Below are 21,645 nucleotides of genomic sequence, written 5' to 3'. Positions count from 1 at the left end.
TAAGCCATTACATAAACCTTGAATTTACGAACTAAGTACCAGGGAAAATTTGTATACAATGACCCTCTCGATCAAACTGTCACGGGAACCACCGGGAGCCGCTTCTCTTTGGCCTTTCTTACTAAACGAAAATTGTTGTTATTTCATACGAAGTCAGTCTCCACCCTCAATTTAATAACATTGAATTGTTATCGTGTAGTAATAATATTTTAATCTTTTTAATGGTTGTACTGTAAAAATTACTTCTCTATTTTGATATTAAGTTGTTTCTTCTTCTATCAAAGTGTTGCATGGCAAGTATTTACATTGTGCAAGAACAACAATATATGTATGTGGAGGATTGGAATTCACGAAACTTCCGGTAGCTTCTAGGTTAAGACAGAAATTGTTGAAACATGGAGGAAAAAAAAACCATTGATCGAGCATATAAAATCATTTCCAATAGTGGAGCATTGTCATAATAATTGGGTTAGAATATGCATTAGAGTTGTGCATAATAATGGGTATATATAAATTGATTTTTTAATATATGTATATTTTCAAAATTTAAGGTAAAAATAGCGCATTGTCGAACAATAATAACAATTCATCGAATTTTAATTATAATTGTCACAATTTAAACGATCAATAATTACTGACAAATAAAGGTAAGAATTTAAGATTGGAGGGTTAAGAAATCTTTTCAAAAGGTTGGAAACTCAGATTACTGGTGAATTCTTCAGAAGGGTAATTTACCAACCCTGTCTTGGTCTAGGTTGGTCTAGGTGTTCTTAACGATTCTTAATGATTTTTATATCTAGGAATACATTTGAATAACAACAGTGAAAAACGATTTAAAGTCAATTATTATTTAGACGTGTTACTTTATAGTTTCCGATCTTCTTTGATCTTAATTTTATTTGCGAGGAACTATTGATTGTTTTAATTGAATCGATTGAATTCATAAAGTCAAATCAATACTATTAATATATATCGTCCGGACCTACTTTCCACTCGATGCGTTATAGACACATGACTCGTTAGAAAAGTCAAACTTTCTTTCACCGTAGGTATGCCAGTCCTACTCGTGTGGGTGTAAAGGCCCGGTTTTACGTGATTTCGTAACGGCAACAGATCGTTTTCCAGTATCAAAAAGTGTTTCATAAAGATTCCGAAGACCTTCAAGACTCTCTCCCTCTTCGTGCTCTCTCTCTCCGTCTTCCAGAACGCTCTTGTATACGCGAATGAAGCCTGGATACATTCAAACATCGCTTGTGAAACAGTGCGCCGTTATGCTAAGTAACAAAGTGTGAGAAATCAACTTTACCTTGGCAGTGGGCAATAAGTATTTTAAAGTACTAAATTCAAGAGTACCAGCCTCATAAACTGGAATCTAGATAATTGTACTATTTTATATTAAATAATTCTTGTAAACTAAATGCGTATTATCAATCAACAGTTCTTTACGTTTCTTTCGTTAAATTTCGGAAGGGCGAGACTTAAAGAACAAAAAGCTTCTAGGTTTCTTTTTAACCTTCCAGGGAAGGATCCTCGGCAACGCGATGTTCATCCTGCTATTGAAAAATTCCTGTATCAGGTATACGTGTGTCTGAATATCTTGCCTAGAAGATCATCAATCGGCCGAGAGTCTCGTTCTCGGTGCGCGCTAAATTCGAACACGCCGCTGGGTCTTCGAGTTTGCCGCGAGTTGCTACGTTGCCCGTGGACAAGGGAGATAAAGCTGACGGAGCGACGTCGAGGAAGGCTGGCAACCTGTAACGGTGACGTTGGTCCGACGATACCTGCTCCGAGACTATGAGAACGAGGCAGCTAGCAGCGGGAGCAAGAGCGGCAGCGGTTTAAGTGGGCGTAAGGGCCGGGAGAGAGAACGTCGTCCCGTGTTCCATACATGGCTATGCTATGTGGAAACCGAGAGACACAGAGAGACGGACGCACTGGTGGAGTCCCCACCGTGTGGACACGGCGGAGGCAACGTTTTCTCAGCACGAGTGCCCACCGCATGCCTTGTGCACAGTATCAGCTAGCACGACGTTGTTGTACGGTCGTTCTTTGCGTTTACGACGTATACAGTTTCACCGGTGATCTCGTGGACAGGACGCGGTTCTCGGGGTGTAAACGCGCGCGTGTACGGAAACGGTGGATTCGAACGGAAGATGCGCCCTGCGAACGCATCATTGGCGTGGGTGTTACCGTCTCTTTCCGCTACTTTCGACCAGGAGGCACAGACGTTCGTCTAACGGTCACTGTTTCAAGATTCGTGCGCCCGCGCCTATGGCCGAGTGACAGCTCTCTCGGTTCGGCAAGCGTGCGATTGGCCCGCTCGTGCTTACTCTCGGTGCTCGAGCGTTGCCTGCGCGCGACACCCAACGTGGGTTGGACGCGTAAGGCGCGTGCCGCGCCTGCGTGAGTGCTACGACGTACCGGTTGCGTGTGCGTGCGCCGAGCGTGAAGAGGAGCCGCAGGGGCCACGAAACTGACCAGAGGGACATATATCGCTGTAGGTAGGTGTGTACGCGCCAAGCCTTCTTCGTGTTTCGGAACTGGCTGAGAATTTGCTCTTCTCGAGTATTTAAAATCAAGAATAACGCTTCGGTTCCTGAATTTCTCTTTAAATGCTTCTCGTTCGCCCGTTATCATCGCCAAGGTTGAACTATGTCGACTATATGGAATCAACGCATCGACAACGGTTCGATTCGGTTATTAAATGTTTCAGCTTTTTTGAAATGTTGTTTCTTCGAGTGAAACCTAGAGCTTTGGATCAGAATTATTTCTTAATACTGTTACCACTTCTAGTTGGACTTTCTTCGAGAGAAAATTAACTTTCCGATTACAACATTTTTGCTTTTGGAAAAGGTTTTGTAGTCGCTAATAGTAAGTAGAACATGCGTGTGGTCGTCGTCACTCTGGTGGGTCGCTTCACCTAGATTGACGCACCCACAACTGGAATCGGGATGTATTAATGAATCCGTCGAAGAGTAGGTTTTGTTCTTAACTTTATTTCAGAATTTAGTTACAACTCGATGCGAAACGTTACCAACGTTCCCTCGTCCTTGTGGAAATATTTGAGAAATCGAGTTTTTTAGGTCGAGTATTTCTATGATTAACCAGTTCCGGCTGCAGTACGTCCAAACGTATAAAGTTTTTTCACCGATATTTCTCGCTACATCTGCCTTCTCTTTTTCGACGATCGTTTTTAGCATCCTACGAAGACGAAAACCAGTTTCACGTCCGGACACGGACGTTGGCGAGTCGCGATACGAAAGAAAGAAGGAATCGTTCAATCGATGGTCGTGCTTCTTTCAAAGATGTTTCTCCCGGAAAGGTCACTGTCTTTGAACGACGTGCACGCGCGCATGTATATTCACTTTTCTTCGAATTTATTCGACACGATGAATTACGTTCGGACGAAACGTATACCTTTTTTCACTGCAGACAGATCCAGTTAAAAGTGTTGCAGCCTTGTCTCTTAATGCGTTTACGTTCCACGTTTTACCCGACAAGTTTCCAGCGTTTCCAGTCTCCATTGTGAACGGTTCTCGCAATGAGTTCTCGCAAGGCGGAAAACAATCCGCGTCAATCAAATTTAGAAAACCGGGTTTTTCGTTCGATTTCCAAATATTTAACGTTTCTGCGTCTTTTGAATTTTCCGGTGTTCCGCTTGCTCGATCTTCAGCAATATCGCCCTCTTTCTACCGAGCGCAGTTCGAGTTTCAAATTTCGCCAATTGTCTCAGTATCTTATTCGAAGGACCCTCGTACTTTGACACTTCCTTCATAATCTCTCGCGGGCTCAGTGGATTGAACTTTAGGCTGACTCTTCGTTGAATATTCAGAACGTTCTCAACCGCGTTCTTGATGAATTCCAACGGAATACCCTCGGACATCTTGGCTAAGCTGGAAACGTCAATATCGCGATGAACTCCGTGGTACTTCATCAGCAGATCTTTGTAAAACATGTACAGCGTGTTGTAGTCCGTGAGAGGAATCATTATGAACTTGTCGTGGACCCTGATGAAGGGTCTTGTTGCTTTATATGGCTCCGAGGAGGTCGTGAGAAATAGGATCTGAAAAGTATCGCGTTCCGATGTATCGAACTCGTACTCTTTCGAAAGTAATTAACGAACTAGCGTAGTTCTAGGTGCACGACTCTGAATACAGATAGCGGACAACGATGATGGAATATCAATTTCATAACAAAAAGAATAAACGACTACGGTCTCGCGAGATATTTATTAAGAAAGTAAATATGACTTTGGAAGTATAAATATGTCTGCAAATAATAGTTTCCTTTCGTTCAGGGTCCGTTGGCTGGACTCATCGGTGTAACTTGTATTTAACAGATCTCGTATTTCGGATCTCGCGAGTGCAAAATTCGTGTATTTTACAAAGCTTGGCTGCAAGAATTAGCTTCAAATTGATTTACCACTACGTTGTTATTGGTAAGATTTAGTTCGTATTATTCAAGCTTGTCTCGAAAACTTTAGGATAAATATTGGAGACATATTTATATGCCTCTGAAGTCTCTAAAAGGATCTTCGATGTATATAATACACCGTAAGACTATGATTTTCTCGTTTGCTTATTTCGTAGGAGCAGAAGCGGTTTCTTTGTTATTTTCTACGCCAATGGGTAACAGTATCTGCCCGGAATCATCGACACTCTAAAATCTTACGTTAACTCGGTACCACCTACGTCTCGGTCGTTCGGTAGGAGGTGTTTCATTGATGACCAGGTTCGAACGATCGAGACGTTTGGGAAGGAGAAAGAAAGAGAAGGGTGGGGAGGGGGTTCGACGGTGTTTATCGAGGTGGTTCATTCATATTCGAGAAAGAGTCGAAACAGGAATATCGAGAATTTCATAAAGTGGGCGCTACCAGATCACCAACTTTAACATTCCTCGCCACTTTAGGCGAGGCACTGCAAGTCCGTTCAATTGCAACACGACGCACTTTCCTCTTAAACATCGCGCAAGGAAATGAAATAAATATATCATATTAAGATGTACACCGCCATTCAAACGTTTAGGTACACACGTTAACGGACAAAATAGTAACATATGTTACGTGAAATTGATCACACGACCTGTCTTTTCGATTAGTTTTCCAAAGCTTCGACGTTTTTTGAACGATTCTTCAAACATGATTTCTTCCAATATCATCCAACATAATATTATACATAATATTATGTATACATTGTCCCATAAGTTTACTGCCTTAAGTATCGTCCTGAATTTCACTTTCTTTTTCAGTTCCTTTATCGAGGGACATTCAACATGCTGTATAATTTGTTTCTCAATTGCACGTTGTCCAAAATTCCCCCATCTTTTTTCTTTTTGCAGTTTAAAACAATTAAGAGACGCCCAAATGATCTACGCTTTGTGCCAAATTCATTCGCTAAACGAATGAGAAAGTAAGTGCGTCCAAACGTTTGATCAGTGGTGTATATAAGGTGACGAATAAAGAAACAGGGTCAAAGTTCAGGAACTACTATTGGTCAAAATAAAGAACTTGATAAACATGAGTTGAACAATTATTTTGCTGACTTGTGATCATTAAGATTTCTTTCTTCGTTTTGACGAATAGTGTTTGCAATTTGGCCTTGCTTTTTCTTTAACAATTTATATTATTTCGCATAAAGTTACCTGATCGCCACGCTTGATACTCTTCACTAGTTTCAAATAGTATCGCGCAAATCGTTTCGGTTTTGAGTAGGTCTCCTCCGGAGGTACTTTCTTCCACCAAGGTCTTTCACCATTATCGATGAAGATTACAGAAGGAGCATATTCTCGAGCCACTTTGGAAATCATGTTGATCAACTTCTGTTCGTTTTTTTGGCCAACGTACTTGTCTACCAGTACAGTTGGTGTCATGTCGAATAATAATGCTCCGACCTGTACGAATTTATCCAGTTAAATGGTAAACGGTCTTTAACTCGTCATTTGCATCATTAAGTGGAATAATCCGCGCACAATTACTTTTAGTTGTCTGTCTATTACTCGGCTATACAGGGTGGGCCGGAATTCGCAGTACAATCGATCAGGGAATTACTCGTGAAAAATAAGAAAAAAATTTGGTATAACATTTTTTTAATCGGGACTTCGTTTTCGACAAGACCGACTTTCAAGTTCAACATTGTAAACGATTTAGATGTATATTCTTCTACCGTGGCTGTCGCCATCCAAAATAGTGTGTATAAACATTGACAATGATGGAAACATTCCGTTTACTACACAGTTCTCATTTATCTCGTTTTATAAAGTCATCGTCAAAAAATGACAACAACGAGGACATTTTCACAATACATGTAAGAGTGTACTGTATTCTAGTGTTGCAATAGAAAGTAGTAATAAAGAATAAAAAATTAATTATCAACGGAAACACTTTGTACTGCTCTAATCGCACAATAAATAATGTTTGTAAACACTATCCCGAACGGACACAAACATCGTAGAAGAATAAATAACTAAATCGTTCACGAAGATGAACAAACAATAAACCTGATTTTCTCGAAAATGGAAGTCCGGATAAAAAAAGAGTTACGTCAAATTTTTATCTTACTTTTTCACATAGAATCACCCCCTGCTCGGTTGCACTACGAATTCCAGCTCACTCTGTATAACCGAGTAACAGATAGACAATTTAATATCGAAAGAACGATAAATAAATACGAAATTACTTTCACGAAGCTTAGAATAGTTCAAACAAGCTTTACATTTAGAGCAAAGATGCAGATGGGTTAACACTAGGTTTACGGGATGCGTCATTTTGATGCATTTTGATGCATTTTGATATATTTTGATCGATGAGAAAAATTAGAAAAACCGTTTACATTTTTCTTCCACTACTTCTACTGATTTTTATCCATTTAACGAGACAAATATGTATGGAAATTCATTTTTTTCAAAGCTTCTCAATTTTATAATTCTCTACGGATACGCGTAAATTTGACGCAAAAAATGTTCGTAAACTTAGTGTTAGTGAACACATCCAATTGTATTCGTTCAAAGAAGATACGAGCGATAGACACCTCGGAACAAATTGCGTTCACCAGAAAACTTTTTCCGTACTGTGCAAGACCGCAGATACAAACTGATCGAATCAGGGGCGCGATCTGATGAATTTCTTTCGAACTGAGAGGAAGCACACAGTTTTCCATGACAACTTGTTTGATCTCACCCAAGCGATGCCTGTAATCCCGAAATTCTTGGGCCGCTTCGAAGTTCTGATACGAGAGATCCCCAATCCAATCGCTCAATGAACATATGGGATAGTTTCTGATAATATTGGCTTGCGCCAATTCGTGGAAAATAGTTTCAGTAGGAACGTTATCCAGAGGATTCTTCTTTTTTGTCCTCTTTCTGGTTTGTTTTTTGCCGCCTGTTTGTTTCGAAATTGGTTAAATGTACATGTTACGTCGTAAAACGTAGTAGGAGCGGCCTATATATGATTTTTCGTGAAAAAGTAAACGAAAACCTTCGTCTCTGAAAAGAATCGGGTTTAACCCTTTGGATTTGGGAGGAGATACTCGGTCGTTACGTAATTAAGTATATTTTTGTCAATTTGGAAAAGTTTCACGGCTTGGAGTTCAAATTGGAATTTAAATATTACACTTTTTGTGTAATGTTACACATTTTAGATTAATTTTACGATTTAAACGATTTTATCCAGGCGCCAGTTTCTGGTAGCAAACAAGCTTCGAATGCAAAGGGTTAAAAATTCATGGAATGTGCATTTAACTTGACTACCTGGGGTCTCTCCATTGCATGTTAGTCCTACGTGTGTTGGTGTTTGTAAAGATTGGTGACGGTACTGTATTGTTTGTCTTCCATCGATCACGCCATCGTCAATGTTTACCGATAACAACATACGTAGAGATAATAAGGAATGAACAGATGCGTGATTACGAATTTTCAACATTGATTTTCTCATAAACGAAGGTATGTATGAACAAATTTTATTTTACATTTTTTTATTTATTTTTTCACGGGGTATTGTTGCACAGTGGAGTATTTGTACTTAAAAAGTGGAAAAAACATATTACGACTAAAATTGTGTAGATATTTCTTATTTTGTCACTTTATGCAGGTAGCACATATGTTTCGGTGTTTATTAGTGCAGAATAATCAAAATAACGTTACAGTTTTAAGAATTTTTTAATTAAGTATAATATTTAAAAATAAAATAATCATAAATTTATATATTATTACAATATAATTATATTTAAATTAATTAATTAAACCATTGAATTAATAATCCATCAATTTATCCACCAAAAGAAGTCAAAAACAAAGAAAAACTAGTCCTAAACCACATCGTGATAGCAAGCATAATACGTTTTATGGGTAATATGTTATCGACAAATGTCTTCTTTTGATTACCCATGGTAAACACTCAGAAAAACGTGAATAAACATTATTTTTTTTTTTTCATGAAAAAATACGTTAATTTTTTCGTTTCGACTACAAGAAAGTTATTATTGCAAAAGAAGGCAGAAACCAAAAACACATTTTCATTATATAACTTTTCCATTAGCATCTAGTGACAGCCAAATTCTTTATTACAATAAAGGTGAAATTTTATTCTTTAAAATGAGATCAAACTGAACATTAAATTTCTATGGTTTCATAATTAAATAAAAAATAAAAATATAATATATCTGTTCAATTAGGTAAAACTCAAAAAGTACCAAGAATGTAAAAATGTAATTTAGTATAATTCAAGGACATATTGGTTATATTTAATTGCATCATTTATCATTTAATATGAAAAAGAAGAACTATAAACAACGATTTTGAAACGATATTTTCATTGAAGTCCGTCCACCTACCTACAACCCAGATTTCATACAAAAATAGATATAAAAAAACGACAGAACTTTTACATCTAACAATTCTGGCCGCATAGAGGACAAAATCAGGCAACTTACCCTTCTTTTTGGATATATTAAGTTGTCTATTATTAGCATCTCTCAGGACCTGGTTCAGTGTCTGTAGCTCGAGTCTCATCAGTTCGTCGACTATTTTCTTCAATTCCAATTGAAGTTCGTAACAAAGTTCGTCCGTGACCAGGTCGCTGTAGATCTTCAGCCATGGATCGTTTAATTTTTCACGAAAGTTCCAATTGTCAATGAAATCCTGATTGGTGGGGTCCAAAGCCTCTGTTCTAGGCATCCAAGGGACGACTGTGCTCTTTTTGCCGACAGTTTTCGTCTTCGATGGTTGCTCTTCCGTTTTCTTCGCCATCATTCCCATTAAATATTCACGAGGTGTTTGTGTTTGTCCGGTAACGATTAGAATACTGTCACCCCAATTCGCGGCTGGATAGACGTCGAAATTTCCTGTTTCATTGTACGAGATTACGTACCATTCCTGAATTTCGTCCGTGAAGTCTTCTATAAAGCCAGGTCCTTTGATTTTCCACAACTTTACAAACGGATAGTAGTTGACTTTCAGAAAGTTGCGATCAAATATTCAAGAACGAAGCATTTTTAAATGTGACCATCAGTCTGAATTAGGTTCTGAGGCTGAATATTTATTAATTAGAATGTTTCGAAATTGTGTTATACCCATTTGAACGGTTAATATTAATTAGAATTTGCGAGCAAATATCTTGATGTGACATTTTGGTCTTTGATTTTCTCTTTTCTTTCAATCTTATTACAATCGTGTAAAAATTGTAAAAACGAGATACATTTTAAACAATATTTACACATGTAAGGATGTACAAAGGATAAATGAAAATATATACAGACAGGGGATGATTTTACGTGTAAAAGTACATCGAGAAAAAGGAATAATACTTTTTCGTTCATAGTTTCATTTTCGAGAAAATCGAGTTTGAAGATTCTTTCAAGTATGCATGGACTGTACCATCTTTTCAATTAATTATCAATTACAAACACTTTCTTTTGCTTACACTATCATATTTATATTAGGATCTCTGAATTGTCGTCATCCAGACAGAGAAGGTGCTACAGAGCATCATAAATTTTAATACTCTCATTGATAATTTCAAAAATAATTTCTTACTTATTAGTAGAGAACCTACGAATAATTCAGTGTACGAGTAATGAAAGTAATTTTCAAACTTGATTTCCTCGGAAACGAAAAAGTACCTCTTTCGAGTTATTTTTACATGACTCTGTATACAATGTAGAAAAGATGTTAAATTAGTAAACTAAATTAAAGAGTAAGTAGATTCTATGACATTTGCTGGCAAAAACTGTATACTTGAGAGATACTATTATATATTTACAGTACCAGACAAATGTCTTTGTACAAAGTGTAGTTTGTTATTCACAGTTTTATATATTATTAAAAAATCTATGTTTCGGTTGAAATCTTCTAAGGAAATTTATTTATTTATCATTTCCTTCTCTATATGTAATTTTATCGATTTGGTGCTAGACAAATAACAATTCGGTATACCACTAAGCATCTATTTGAATACGTTTGTCCGGTACCTGTGTTCCGATTTATTTTATTTTAATCAATTGTATATCATGCAAAGTAATCTAATTTGTATTACAAAGTAATACATTGCGAAATTATTTTTTGATAAACCCAGCTGAAATATTAACTCACACTCGAAAACTTGTGACAAATTTAACCTTTGCATTGTATCGATTTATATAATAGGTGGTTTAATAAGTTTTATTGTTCGATAAAACTTATCGAACAACCTAATATTTTATAGATTTATTTTACTTTACTCGATTGTATTACATGCAAAGGAGAATCTATCATTTTTTGATAGACCCATTTGACTCACATTCGAAAGCTTGTGACAAATTTAACATTTGCAATTGGAATATGCAAAATCCTGTAGCATTTTGTTTACAGTATAATATATGCAAAGGTTAACTGTCATTAAGTTGCGATAGCCCAAAATACGTAATTACTCTTGCTTGTTCATCCCCGGCCGCCATCTTGATTTGACTAGCAAACGGTGGCATCGGTTCGCTCTTCTTTCGAAAGTTTTCTTCATCTTTTACGAATATTTTATTTGATCTCCAGCTAGGTATTATCATGCCCAACAGTTCTTCCACATGTTCATTTCTCTTTTTTCTCGCCTTCCTTGCGACGTACCTCTTCCAAGATCTCTGTATCCTTCTAGCAGCTTTTTCGTAGGTAGATTTCTTCAGTCTCTTCGGTACAATTTCTTTGATCTCTAGTTTCCTCTTGTAATCACTCATTCGTTGCACTGCGATGTTAACATACGGTATTGATGAAAACGCTTTTGCATTTTACCCTCTGGAGTAATTCTTGGAAACGTGAAACGATTCTCAATCCCTTTTGCGTTTCATTTTTAGACTCACGAGTAAGTTTCTGTCTAGTCGATGCTGACCTTAGACACAATTCGTTTGACTGTTTACTGTTTGTAGAGTTTTTTAGTCAAACTCACTGTTGCAATTTAGAAATGATCAGTGGTCATCTGGTTTTACCCGACTTGGAGCGAAATAGCAATAGGGATTGAAAGTAGATTTATACTTCCAAGAAATATTTTAAAAAACTTGTGTACATGACCGATCATTTGAAACTGTAAATGAAGAGATGGAAAGGAAGTATTATTTAATTTTGCTAAATTTTCTCTACGTATTGATGAGAGTTAAGCTCATTTAAAAGTTGCGTTGCGTACTTTGATAGTAGCATAACTTGTATCAAACATACTTTTTTTCTAAACTCAACGAATGAAAAGTTACTTCGAAGTGCAGTTTTTAATGATTCGATAGCACTTGCTTCGGTTAAAGATCTCACCTTGAATCGCGATAGAACGACCGACTCTTGCTCTTTCGTGGCTTTGTACGAGCAGTATTGCGTTTTGCATAATTTTTTCCTGAGTTTTCTGAGCTTCCCAAGCCGCGATCTGTTCGTCTGTTTCGTGAAGAAACGTTGAAACTTCGCCAACCTCGCTTACTTCTTTCACCTTTCTTCGTCGAAGTTTAGGTACACTTCCTTTGGATTTTTCGGACTCGACGATGCTCTCGACTTCGGTCACTTCGCTCGCATTTTCCGTCACTGTTATCAAAAGTATCATTTAGACACATCGGTCAAGTTCCTTACGAATCGTGAAACAATTTTATCGATGATCGTTTGTATTTTAATAACATGTTTTAATACGCGAATTAAAGTTCAGATGTAATTCGTAAATGAGTGGCAAGTGTCGTGGCAATCGATCGGTAAAAATGTTAATTGGTCGGATATCGTACAAGAGGTTGTATTTGTTTATTTAGAATGTTCAGTAACTTGCGTTTGTGAGCATTTTCTATTAGCTCTTCGATACGTTTTCTGCGTTTCTGCACCACATCTTTGCCAGCCACAGACGCAGATATTTTCACATCGTCGGGTGTGTACTTTAACCGATTCATAAAGTCATCGGGCCACCTGAACAGTGTTTTCATTATTAGTGTTGTAAAACGTACGATCCTTTCGTATCTCTTAATGGAAAAATGACGAAATAATGCAAAAATGTCGTTCTGTTGGTTGAACGTTTCTCTAAAAATCTGAATATTAGGAACATAGTAATAGTAAATGCAGTCTAGACACGATGAATCTGCAGTGTTAAAACTTCTTTTATATTGTTTATAATACCGTACTGTTTGAAAAACACGTGTATTATCTAGAGGAAGATTCGAATTATAGATCGATATTTTTTAAGGTTCGTTCTAAGGAGTTGCGTTAAATTGTAACGTAATGTGTAATTTCATGTGACATTAGTAGTGTAAATAATACAGGTAATCCGTGAAGTTCAAATTGACAATCCGTTTCTTGTAGTCAAGCATTCGGGCGACTGCGCAGTCCAGAACTCGTTTTGTCAAGGCCCGTTTTTGTGTTTGCATCATTTGATCGTGGCAAACTATGAGCCTCTTCACCAGGTTCAGATACCTGTAAAGGTATCAATTCGCAAAACTTTCAAGCAATTTTATTTGAAATTCTTGCTGCTCGTGACGTGGTAATTGCACCTGAGATACATCGGAAGCATTGTATCCAAATCCTCTTCCTTTTCATTCGATTGCATTGTTTGTTGTACTCTTCGATCGAGATCGAGCAATTTGTCCAGGTCGTTTCTCGAAATGAGCCATAGTTCGTCTGACATTGGTTTCAAGCTGTTTGTTTGATAATTCTTGTGCCAGAGGGTGATCGGTTGTCGGTGCAGAAAGTTCACTTGTAAATTTTGCGATGATTGAAGGGCCAAGAGTTTGGTTATTAGAGACGATGTTGGTGAAGTGACAGGACAAAGAAACTGTCGAAATGGGACGGTGTTCAGTTGACAACCTGTTGCTCGGGTCCATTTTGCTTTTAATATCAATGTTGTCCACGGTCTACAAGGTTGTATCTACATTGAGTAACTTTAATATTTGTACACTGTACAATTTTTACTTTATCGAATTGTAATTTTATTCACGACGAAGAAAAAGAATATTTAATCTTAAATTACATAGGGTCTAGTCAACGAAAGCTTACATTTTATTCATGTACTGTATAACGTTAGATAATATGTTTTGAATGAAATCATGTCTAAATTTGAAGTTTCAATAGTATTCGGACACTTTAAAAAATTTATAGTTTCTGCATGAATTTTTACAAACAAAATGTAATTTAATATCGTACAGGGTATCCTTTTTGAGAAATGATCTCCGTTAATCGTTGCGGTATACTTCCAATTATCTTTTCAGATACTCTGTTGCAATATTCTTCCATTCTTCTTTTAGTCTTTGTCTTAACATTTCTTTAGACGTAATCATTACACCGATGCTTTAGACGGATTCAGATCTGAGAACTGAGGTGGCAGCTGTAATAATTTTTGACAATTATGCAGTAAATATTACTGTACAATACGTGTCTTGTGCCTCGGGTGATTATCTTGATAATATTTAAATGTACTCTGAATTCCCATTTTCTTTGCACTTTTATGTAAATTAAATTTACTCATTATGTATTCTCGTGACTGGATCTAAATTTACGAGTACACGGTTCTTTACAAAAGGTGGTAATAATTTTTTAAGTAAATTTAACACACAAACGTAACGAAGACAGCTCGTGTTCATCTCAATTTCAATAATTATTTTAGAATGTTGTGGACGTCTCGATGTTCGTTGATCCTGTTGCTCACAACGCTGGCGACGTGCATGGATACAACGAAGGATGACCTCGCAGAGGCCGAAATTGCGGCCAACGTTATCACCACGACCGTCTCGATCGCAACATCCTATCCAACGATATCCAGCGTGAACAAAGTTGAAGAGATGCCGTTAAATTCGTCAAACGCTTTAAAAAATCCGGACGAGGGAAATGCTAAAGACTCGTCCCACGCGCCCTCGCCTTCGTCTGACACCATTTGGGAGTGTCCAAATATTACAAAAGCGGGCGTCGAGTGCTCGTGCGACTTTCCACATACGTTGAGATGCACCGGCGATAGAACGGCGTTGCAGGTAATTTTTATCCGTGAAAACATTTTTTTCCCGAACGTTATACTAGGTTGTTCAATAAGTTTTGTCGTTCGATAAAACGCTGTGGATTTATCCAAGAGAGGTTAACAGCTCTTGATCAGACTGTGAATCTAAAGCATTACGTAGAACTTAAAAACGAAGCGCCAGAACTTATTAACTGCAGAATGCGTTATCTATACGAATAATACGTTTTCTATACGTTCTATAGTTCGTGATTATACGGGTGGTATAGTGCTTTTTGCCTCATGACGTACAAGTTTGTCTCAGTCTCGTATTATTTTGCCATCCTATTGGGGTCAGTGATTTTTTAGTCACTCGTCAGGTAGGCGTGGGCGTATAGACCGCCGATGAAGTACAAGTCGTAAGTATTATCCAGGAGACCATTGTACGAGACTCTTCTTCTCCTTGTCCCGGGTGTACGTTTGTTGCTTTGCGTCGAAAGTACCGTTACCAATTACTCCAACGAATATCCTGTCTTTCGATACCTCCGCAAATCGAACAATCCCCGTTACGCAATCCGGGACAACTAATTAAATTTGTTGGGAGGACCAATGTGAGCAACCAACGACCCGTTGACATTATGAACCGCAATACAGGGTTCATAATGTGTTGTACGATTTTTAATTTGAACCTATGAAGTGTTCATTACACGTGTGCCATTACAAGTGGTTCTACTAAGTATTTCTTTTATATTATAATTAAAATTTATGCTTTCATTAACTTGCCCTTATGCAGTAATGTAATTTTTTATTATTCTTTAATTGTGTTTTATTTATAAAGTTTTCATCTAAATTGGTTTATTTTCTGTAGACTATCAGCAAGCACCTGAGATCCAGTCGTCCAGGAACAATCTCTCTTCTCGATGTAACCGTCACAGGAATCTCCCTATTACCAGCCCGTTTCCTCGAAGACGTTGCTCTGCACGGATTGGTTATTTCCACCGGAGAACTGAGACGCGTTCATGAAAATGCTTTCACTGCACTTGCAAGACCTCTTCAAGCTCTCGGACTTCCAAATAATCTCCTAGACTCTGTTCCAACAATTGCTCTTTCGCACCTCGTCGGGTTGGAACGTTTAGATCTGTCGCAGAATAAACTGAAAACTTTAGAAGCTGACTCCTTTAAGGTAAATTCTCCGTTACATCTTATCGTCGAAATGAAAGACAAATCTATTTACAATCGTAATGCGAACCTTTGAATAAATACCGAGCCTAATGGACTGTAAGATAATTAGTAATTCAATCCACGATGATGGTAATTATTAGATGCAAGGGAAAGTTCTCTCGTTTTTTTTTCAAGAAAACAAAAATGATTATTTTTACTTATTCGTTACAATTTATTCTGGAATATAATTTCACTCATTAGTTAAGATCGTTCGCCATTGTTCTAGTAGCTTTCTCACTTCCCTGGAGAAAAGTCCTCGCCTTTAGACGCGAAAAATGTTTCCATTGCCATTTCGACACATTCAAAGCTTACGTATTCATTTCCATTAAGAACATTTTGCAGAAATCTGAATCAGAAATCATCTTGGTTCATCTTACAAGGAAAATTCACCCGATCAAAATTTCACGAGCCACCTTTGACAAGTTTCAGCTATTACAATAGTCTCTCCAAACACTTTATTTACTGCCTACGTTACTGCCTTTTTGGAACTCATAGAGCACGCAATGTTGCAAATACACTTTATCTTCAGCTATGTTAATGATACAATGAGTTGACAGAAATTAAATGACGAACACAAAACGTTGCTTAAATAGTTTAGGTGGGTTTTACTCGTTCCTCCTACCTATTTTCATTGAAGTCCGTCCACCTACCTACAGTCCAGAGTGCATACAAAAATAGGTATAAAAAGAAACGATAAAACTCTCCCTTAACCTAATATAATTTTCTTGTTTGTAACAAGAGACATCATCATAACTATTTGTCCACATCCGTTGAAAAATCGTGTTGAGTCGAAAATAATTCATATTCGGCTACTTCGAGCTTAAACACTTCACAGGGCATGTCAAACCTGACGTACTTGGACCTGTGCGACAATTTATTGTCGCAACTATCGCCACAAGCGTTTTCCGCGTTGTCCGCGTTACGTTCATTGAGGATGCGCGGAAATCGTTTAAGCGTCTCGGCGTTGTCAGCGCTTAGGGGCCTCAAGATCTTGGAAGAGCTCGATTTGTCCAATAACTTGTTGCTGGGCCCGATGGGCCCGAATCTCCTTCCTCAAATGCCACGGCTGCGATTGCTCGCTGTGTCTGAAAACGAGCTCGTAAACATTCAGCAAGGAGCTCTGGAAGGATTGAGGAACTTATCTTACCTCAGCTTGAGTCACAATCAGGTAACGTGACTATATCAAACTGATATTCCGTATGTAAATATTTGCCCACCAATAAAAGAAGTTTCCACAAGCCATACTAAGTAACTTCTTTAATCGGCATGATTGAAAAGGCAGTGATGGAAAATGGTCAATTTTTGTAATTTATTAAAGGGACAAATTTTGACGCATACATATGTATATAGTATGAACTCGGGAATGATAGTTATTTAGTCGATGTGTAGTGATAAAGTTGGTTATATCATAGTCAATGATACTAACGAAATTTGCTATTTTCTTTAATTGCCTTTAGTAAATGTATACAGGTTGTTGAAAAACTTGATTCGCATCTATTCGTTGCATACAGTGTGGCCAGATTGGATTCTCTAAATCCCTGATCGGGAGGAGTGGGAGAAGGTAGTACGGTGGGGGCCATCCCACCTTTGTAAAGGCATTGGAGTGGGAGAAGGTCGCGATGCGATTGGTCTTAACGCACGATGCGTGAAGGAGCGAGACCGCCCCCCACCGTGCTACCTCCTCTCACTCCTGGTCAGGGATTTGGAGAATCCGATCTGACCACCCTGGTTGCATACCGTAGTTAAATGAGAGATTATCGAATTGCATTGCTTTAGTGCGTAAGTATTGGCCAATTACAATTAGTAATCATACGCTAAGTAATAAACAATGCATTATATATTTGGAATAAAATTAAACGGGCAGATATTTAGTACCAGTGTACTCGTAATTTTAACAAAACACGATGACGCATTGAAAAGGATCTTTTTAATTTTAGATCGACGTATTGGAGGACCACTCGTTCAAATATCTGTCGACCCTCACTAGACTCGATCTAGCGAACAACCGCATTGTCGCGGTATCCAGCTCTTCTTTAGCGCATTTAGAAAAACTAACCACGTTGGACTTAACGCACAATTTCCTGCGATCTTTAACCGCTGACCTGGTGGTGCCGTTGAAGAGTCTCCAGGATCTCCGACTGGATGACAACGACATCACTATGGTAGCCAACGATGTGCCGACGTCGAAGTTGCGCCTGAAGAGACTTTCTCTGGCCGACAATCCTCTAAATTGTGACTGTACCCTACTGGAATTTGCCAACTGGTTGAGCAATTCTAGCCTGAACGAGGAGGATAAGTCCTCGGCAGTCTGCGCAACACCACCTGCATTGGAAAACGGTATACTGACACAGGTCTCTCCTGGTAGTCTCCTCTGTGGCGAACCGACACCACCAATGACGACCAGAGAACCTCTAACCGGCGCTCAGTTGACATTGAAGGAGTTTCACTATGACAAGTCGAGCGGTGTCAATCTTTTGTGGCACGTGGAGATGTGCACAGAGCGATACACGTGTGATACGTTGATCGTTTACGAAACCATAGGGGACAGCGAGGTGCAGACGGTCTCTAGTTCCCTTCATTGCGACTCGCGTATGATGAGAGATCCCTGTTCGTTACCTGTGTCCATTCCCGCCTCGTTGCACTTGCAAGTAGGCCACAAGTATCGTTACTGCGTGGTACTCCTAGTACCGACGAGCTACGATGACGTTTCCTTGGGCCTGGGGTGCAGCGATGTGATTACCCTGGAAGAGACCAAACAAGAGTCACAGCAGGATCAGAAAACCACCGTGGCAGAGACTTCTGACGCGAGGATAACCGAGGTACACGCGAACGTGTCCGATCAGGGCTTCCTTCGCGTTGACGTTAGCTTATCCTTCTTGAAGAAGTCGAGTCTACCTGAATGCGAACTGTCGGTTGTCGTTTTCGACGCCGAATCTGCGGTGCATAAGCAAAAGCTTAACTGTAGTTTAACGTTCGTAACGTTGGAGGTATTGTTGCCTGGTCGTTACAAGGTCTGTGCCAGCCTCGACGAAGTTAACGAGGAAGACGTTATAGCAAACTTCGTTGATAATCGAGGTAGACTTCGTTGCGTCGAGGTGCAAGGGTTCAAGCGGAATACCGAAATAATCATTTTGGCGATCATTGGAGCCGGTTGTGCGCTTTTAATTGCGCTGGTAGTGCTCGGTCGAAGCGTCGTGAAGAGGGTGAAACATCCAAGGATACAGGCGCAATGCTTTCTACCTGCACAGGAATTTGAAATAACACACAAAGCGCATTATATCAAATTGCTAGCCACGACGAAGGTTTGATCCGTCGTTGATAGGCTAATCGACGTCTCACGTTTTTCTTCGAGTGTAGAAATCTTTGAAATAATCATACACGAAAGTTCTACTGGAAACAGTAGGACAGCTGATTGTCTCTTTCATTTTTCACGATACGGAACTACAGTAATTTCTACTTTCAAAGGATACTGTTTATCTTTGTGTAGGGCTAGTGATCAGTTCCAGATCGAGATAAAAATTCCTACTTACCTCGTTTCGAAGAAGACATTACTGTACGTTTCGTGTATAATTTGGGTGGTTTTAAAGGATGAATTCGACACGAGATAAAATCATGTTCTGTTTCCAGCGGGATAGTCTTTTCCCTCAACGAAAATTATTCTTTCTTTCTAGGACCGGAAAACCATGATATGAATCGGTATTTAACGAAGACATCATTGTGTCTGCATTGTAAATAATACAGCTTATTCTTGTTGATTATTTAAGTGTTTGAGATTGAATACTTTCCTCGGTAGGAGAAAAGGGTGTTGTATCTGATTCTATTATACAGAATCTGCCCATGAGCTACTAGTCACGAAGCTGATAATTTCAAATAGAATTATAAATATCAGTAAATGATAAGAATCTATAAGGAATGGAGAGAACTAAAACGGGACGTAATTGAATCAATTTAAGATAATCGCGCTAAAAATCGTATTCTATATGGGATTGTTTTGTGAGAAGTTAAAAGAAGTGGGACATATAGATTATTATAGTAGTCTGTTGTTGTTTGTGGTACCTATTTTCTGTACTGCCGTCGTAATTTATTTAAGTAATATATGATTAAAAGAATATTTGTAGTAATATTTTACAAACACGTGCCAATTATATACAAACTGGATTTAGCGATAGATTAATCTTAAAGTGGAAGTAGAAACATAAAAAATGTAGTCGTAATTAATAATCGCGCATATATGATATATCGTTGTTAATTAACAACTTAATACTATAGAAAAGTCGCATTTATAATATTTGGAAATTTTGATTGACGTATAAAGTTTAAATTTCATACAGATGAATACGATACTAACATATACAAAATTTAGCTTATATATTTTTGTACTTTTCATAAAATTCGTTATACTTTATTCAAGTATTCGTAAAATTGTATGTAAATATGTATGTATCTTTAATAAGTCTTAAAGAACAGAACTCTATTATAACTTTCTTTTCTGTCACGTGCGCTTTAATGAATACTTTTATTGTAATATATGTATTACTAATTATAAAATACGTTATCATATGTAAATAGATTTTTAAAATCTCGATGTATAAGAAAAAGCTTACAACTGTAATGTAAAATATTACATAACGATAATTATTACAAGTTCTATTGTATGGTTATGCGTGTTTAGTGATTTTAATCATTGGTTTTGCAGCACTCTATGTTTAAAAACGGTGACTCTGAGAATTGTGTATATTACTATATTCAATGCAGTTATCGAAAGGTAGCAAATGCAGAATATCTGTCCCTTTATTCACTAAACGTTCTCTTTCTCTCTTTTATTCTCTGTTGTTTGTTTTTGTTCATTCTTATTTTCTGTCGCTTTTGGTAAGTTTAAAATCACCTACTGCCGTAAAAGTGGTTTTGAAGCAGACGACCAGGTCATCGGAGAATGTCAAGTCAAAAGACGAAGAAGAATAAATACACTGCATTAAATCGAAACAAGTTTTTTAAATATAATAGAAATACTTTTTTTTATGTTATTCAATGTGTTTAAATAATTCGAGTAATTTTCATTCAAAAAGTAACGAATAAATGATTTAATTCGAAGTAAACTCATTTGACGAATATAAATAATTTCTAAATTCGAGGAAATCTATTGTTTTCCTTCAAATATGGTTTTCATCATTATCAGTATCTGCAAAGTTTTAAGTTTTTGGGAAATTTCCCAAAAAAACAAAATATATTTGGAATAACTCTTGACATACTTTTTGTACGATTTAAGGAGCTGGACTTTTAGGGGCAGGGGGAGGGGGGGGGGTGGTGTCTTCTATGCAGTGCTGTTTTATGATTGATATTTAAAATTTAAAATAAAATGAACTGTGGAATCTAGAAATTTGAAATTTTGTCCACATAATCATTCGTGTTTCAAAGAAGTGCATAGAAATTTGTATCGCAATGATCACATGCGTTTGTAAAGTTATTACTTATTCTCTGCAATGTGACACTATAGATTTGTCTCCGTTGCTTTCACGACTGACGATGATGTATTAATCTAAGCATAAAAATCCAAAAAAATCTTAATCTAAGTATGACTAACGCTCTTAATGTATTAACGTATAAAAAATGTAATTCTACAAAATGGGTTCTTCCAAACGAAGAATATAATCGACTTAATTTTTGTAAAAATGATACACCAACATCTATTTTATGTGTACGCAAAAGTTGAGGTAATAAGTGTCGTCATTCGAACTTCTTGCACAGGTGTGGGGTGCAAAAATGAGAGGGCTGTCGGTAAAGTATATTTCTGTGATTATTGTTGGTAAGTTCTGAGAATTCTACCATCGGTAAGATAGATCATCGTGCTCTCTATTATCTTAAATTTTAATTCAGTTGTGTAAATTCTAGAACTTAGACTTTCTTAGGAGTTGTACGAATACGAGAAGAAAAGCAAAGTTTGTGCAAGTAACAAGTTTCATTTTTTTTAACGAAAATTTGGACAATTTTCATCAAAATCAAATTGTTCGAACGAGAATACATTACAATTAACAGCA

The 21,645-nt window shown here is 37.6% G+C and overlaps 2 protein-coding genes across 2 annotated transcripts; one reads left to right on the top strand and one right to left on the bottom strand.

Moving 5' to 3' along the window:
- The first annotated feature begins 2,076 nt into the window (after positions 1-2,076).
- Positions 2,077-19,829, top strand: Lrt (Leucine-rich tendon-specific protein). The gene is made up of 5 exons (XM_076318156.1): positions 2,077-2,501; positions 14,069-14,429; positions 15,258-15,572; positions 16,446-16,778; positions 17,548-19,829. The coding sequence occupies exons 2-5, from the start codon at positions 14,070-14,072 to the stop codon at positions 18,916-18,918; spliced, it is 2,379 nt and encodes a 792-aa protein (XP_076174271.1). The 5' UTR covers positions 2,077-2,501; position 14,069; the 3' UTR covers positions 18,919-19,829.
- On the bottom strand, positions 3,620-13,698 carry LOC143150652 (IQ and AAA domain-containing protein 1-like). Its single transcript, XM_076319103.1, has 10 exons — positions 13,609-13,698; positions 12,960-13,333; positions 12,730-12,882; positions 12,248-12,381; positions 11,755-12,015; positions 10,899-11,200; positions 8,925-9,420; positions 7,026-7,375; positions 5,641-5,889; positions 3,620-4,063 (listed from the first exon to the last, which is right to left on the bottom strand). Exons 1-10 carry the CDS (start codon positions 13,696-13,698, stop codon positions 3,620-3,622), a joined length of 2,853 nt encoding a protein of 950 aa, XP_076175218.1.
- Positions 19,830-21,645: the final 1,816 nt, after the last annotated feature.

This window comes from Ptiloglossa arizonensis, chromosome 8 (assembly GCF_051014685.1).
Source record: "Ptiloglossa arizonensis isolate GNS036 chromosome 8, iyPtiAriz1_principal, whole genome shotgun sequence".
Lineage (NCBI taxonomy): Eukaryota > Metazoa > Arthropoda > Insecta > Hymenoptera > Colletidae > Ptiloglossa > Ptiloglossa arizonensis.
The sequence above is the reverse complement of the archived record's forward strand: the minus strand, read 5'-3'. Positions and strand labels throughout refer to the sequence as shown.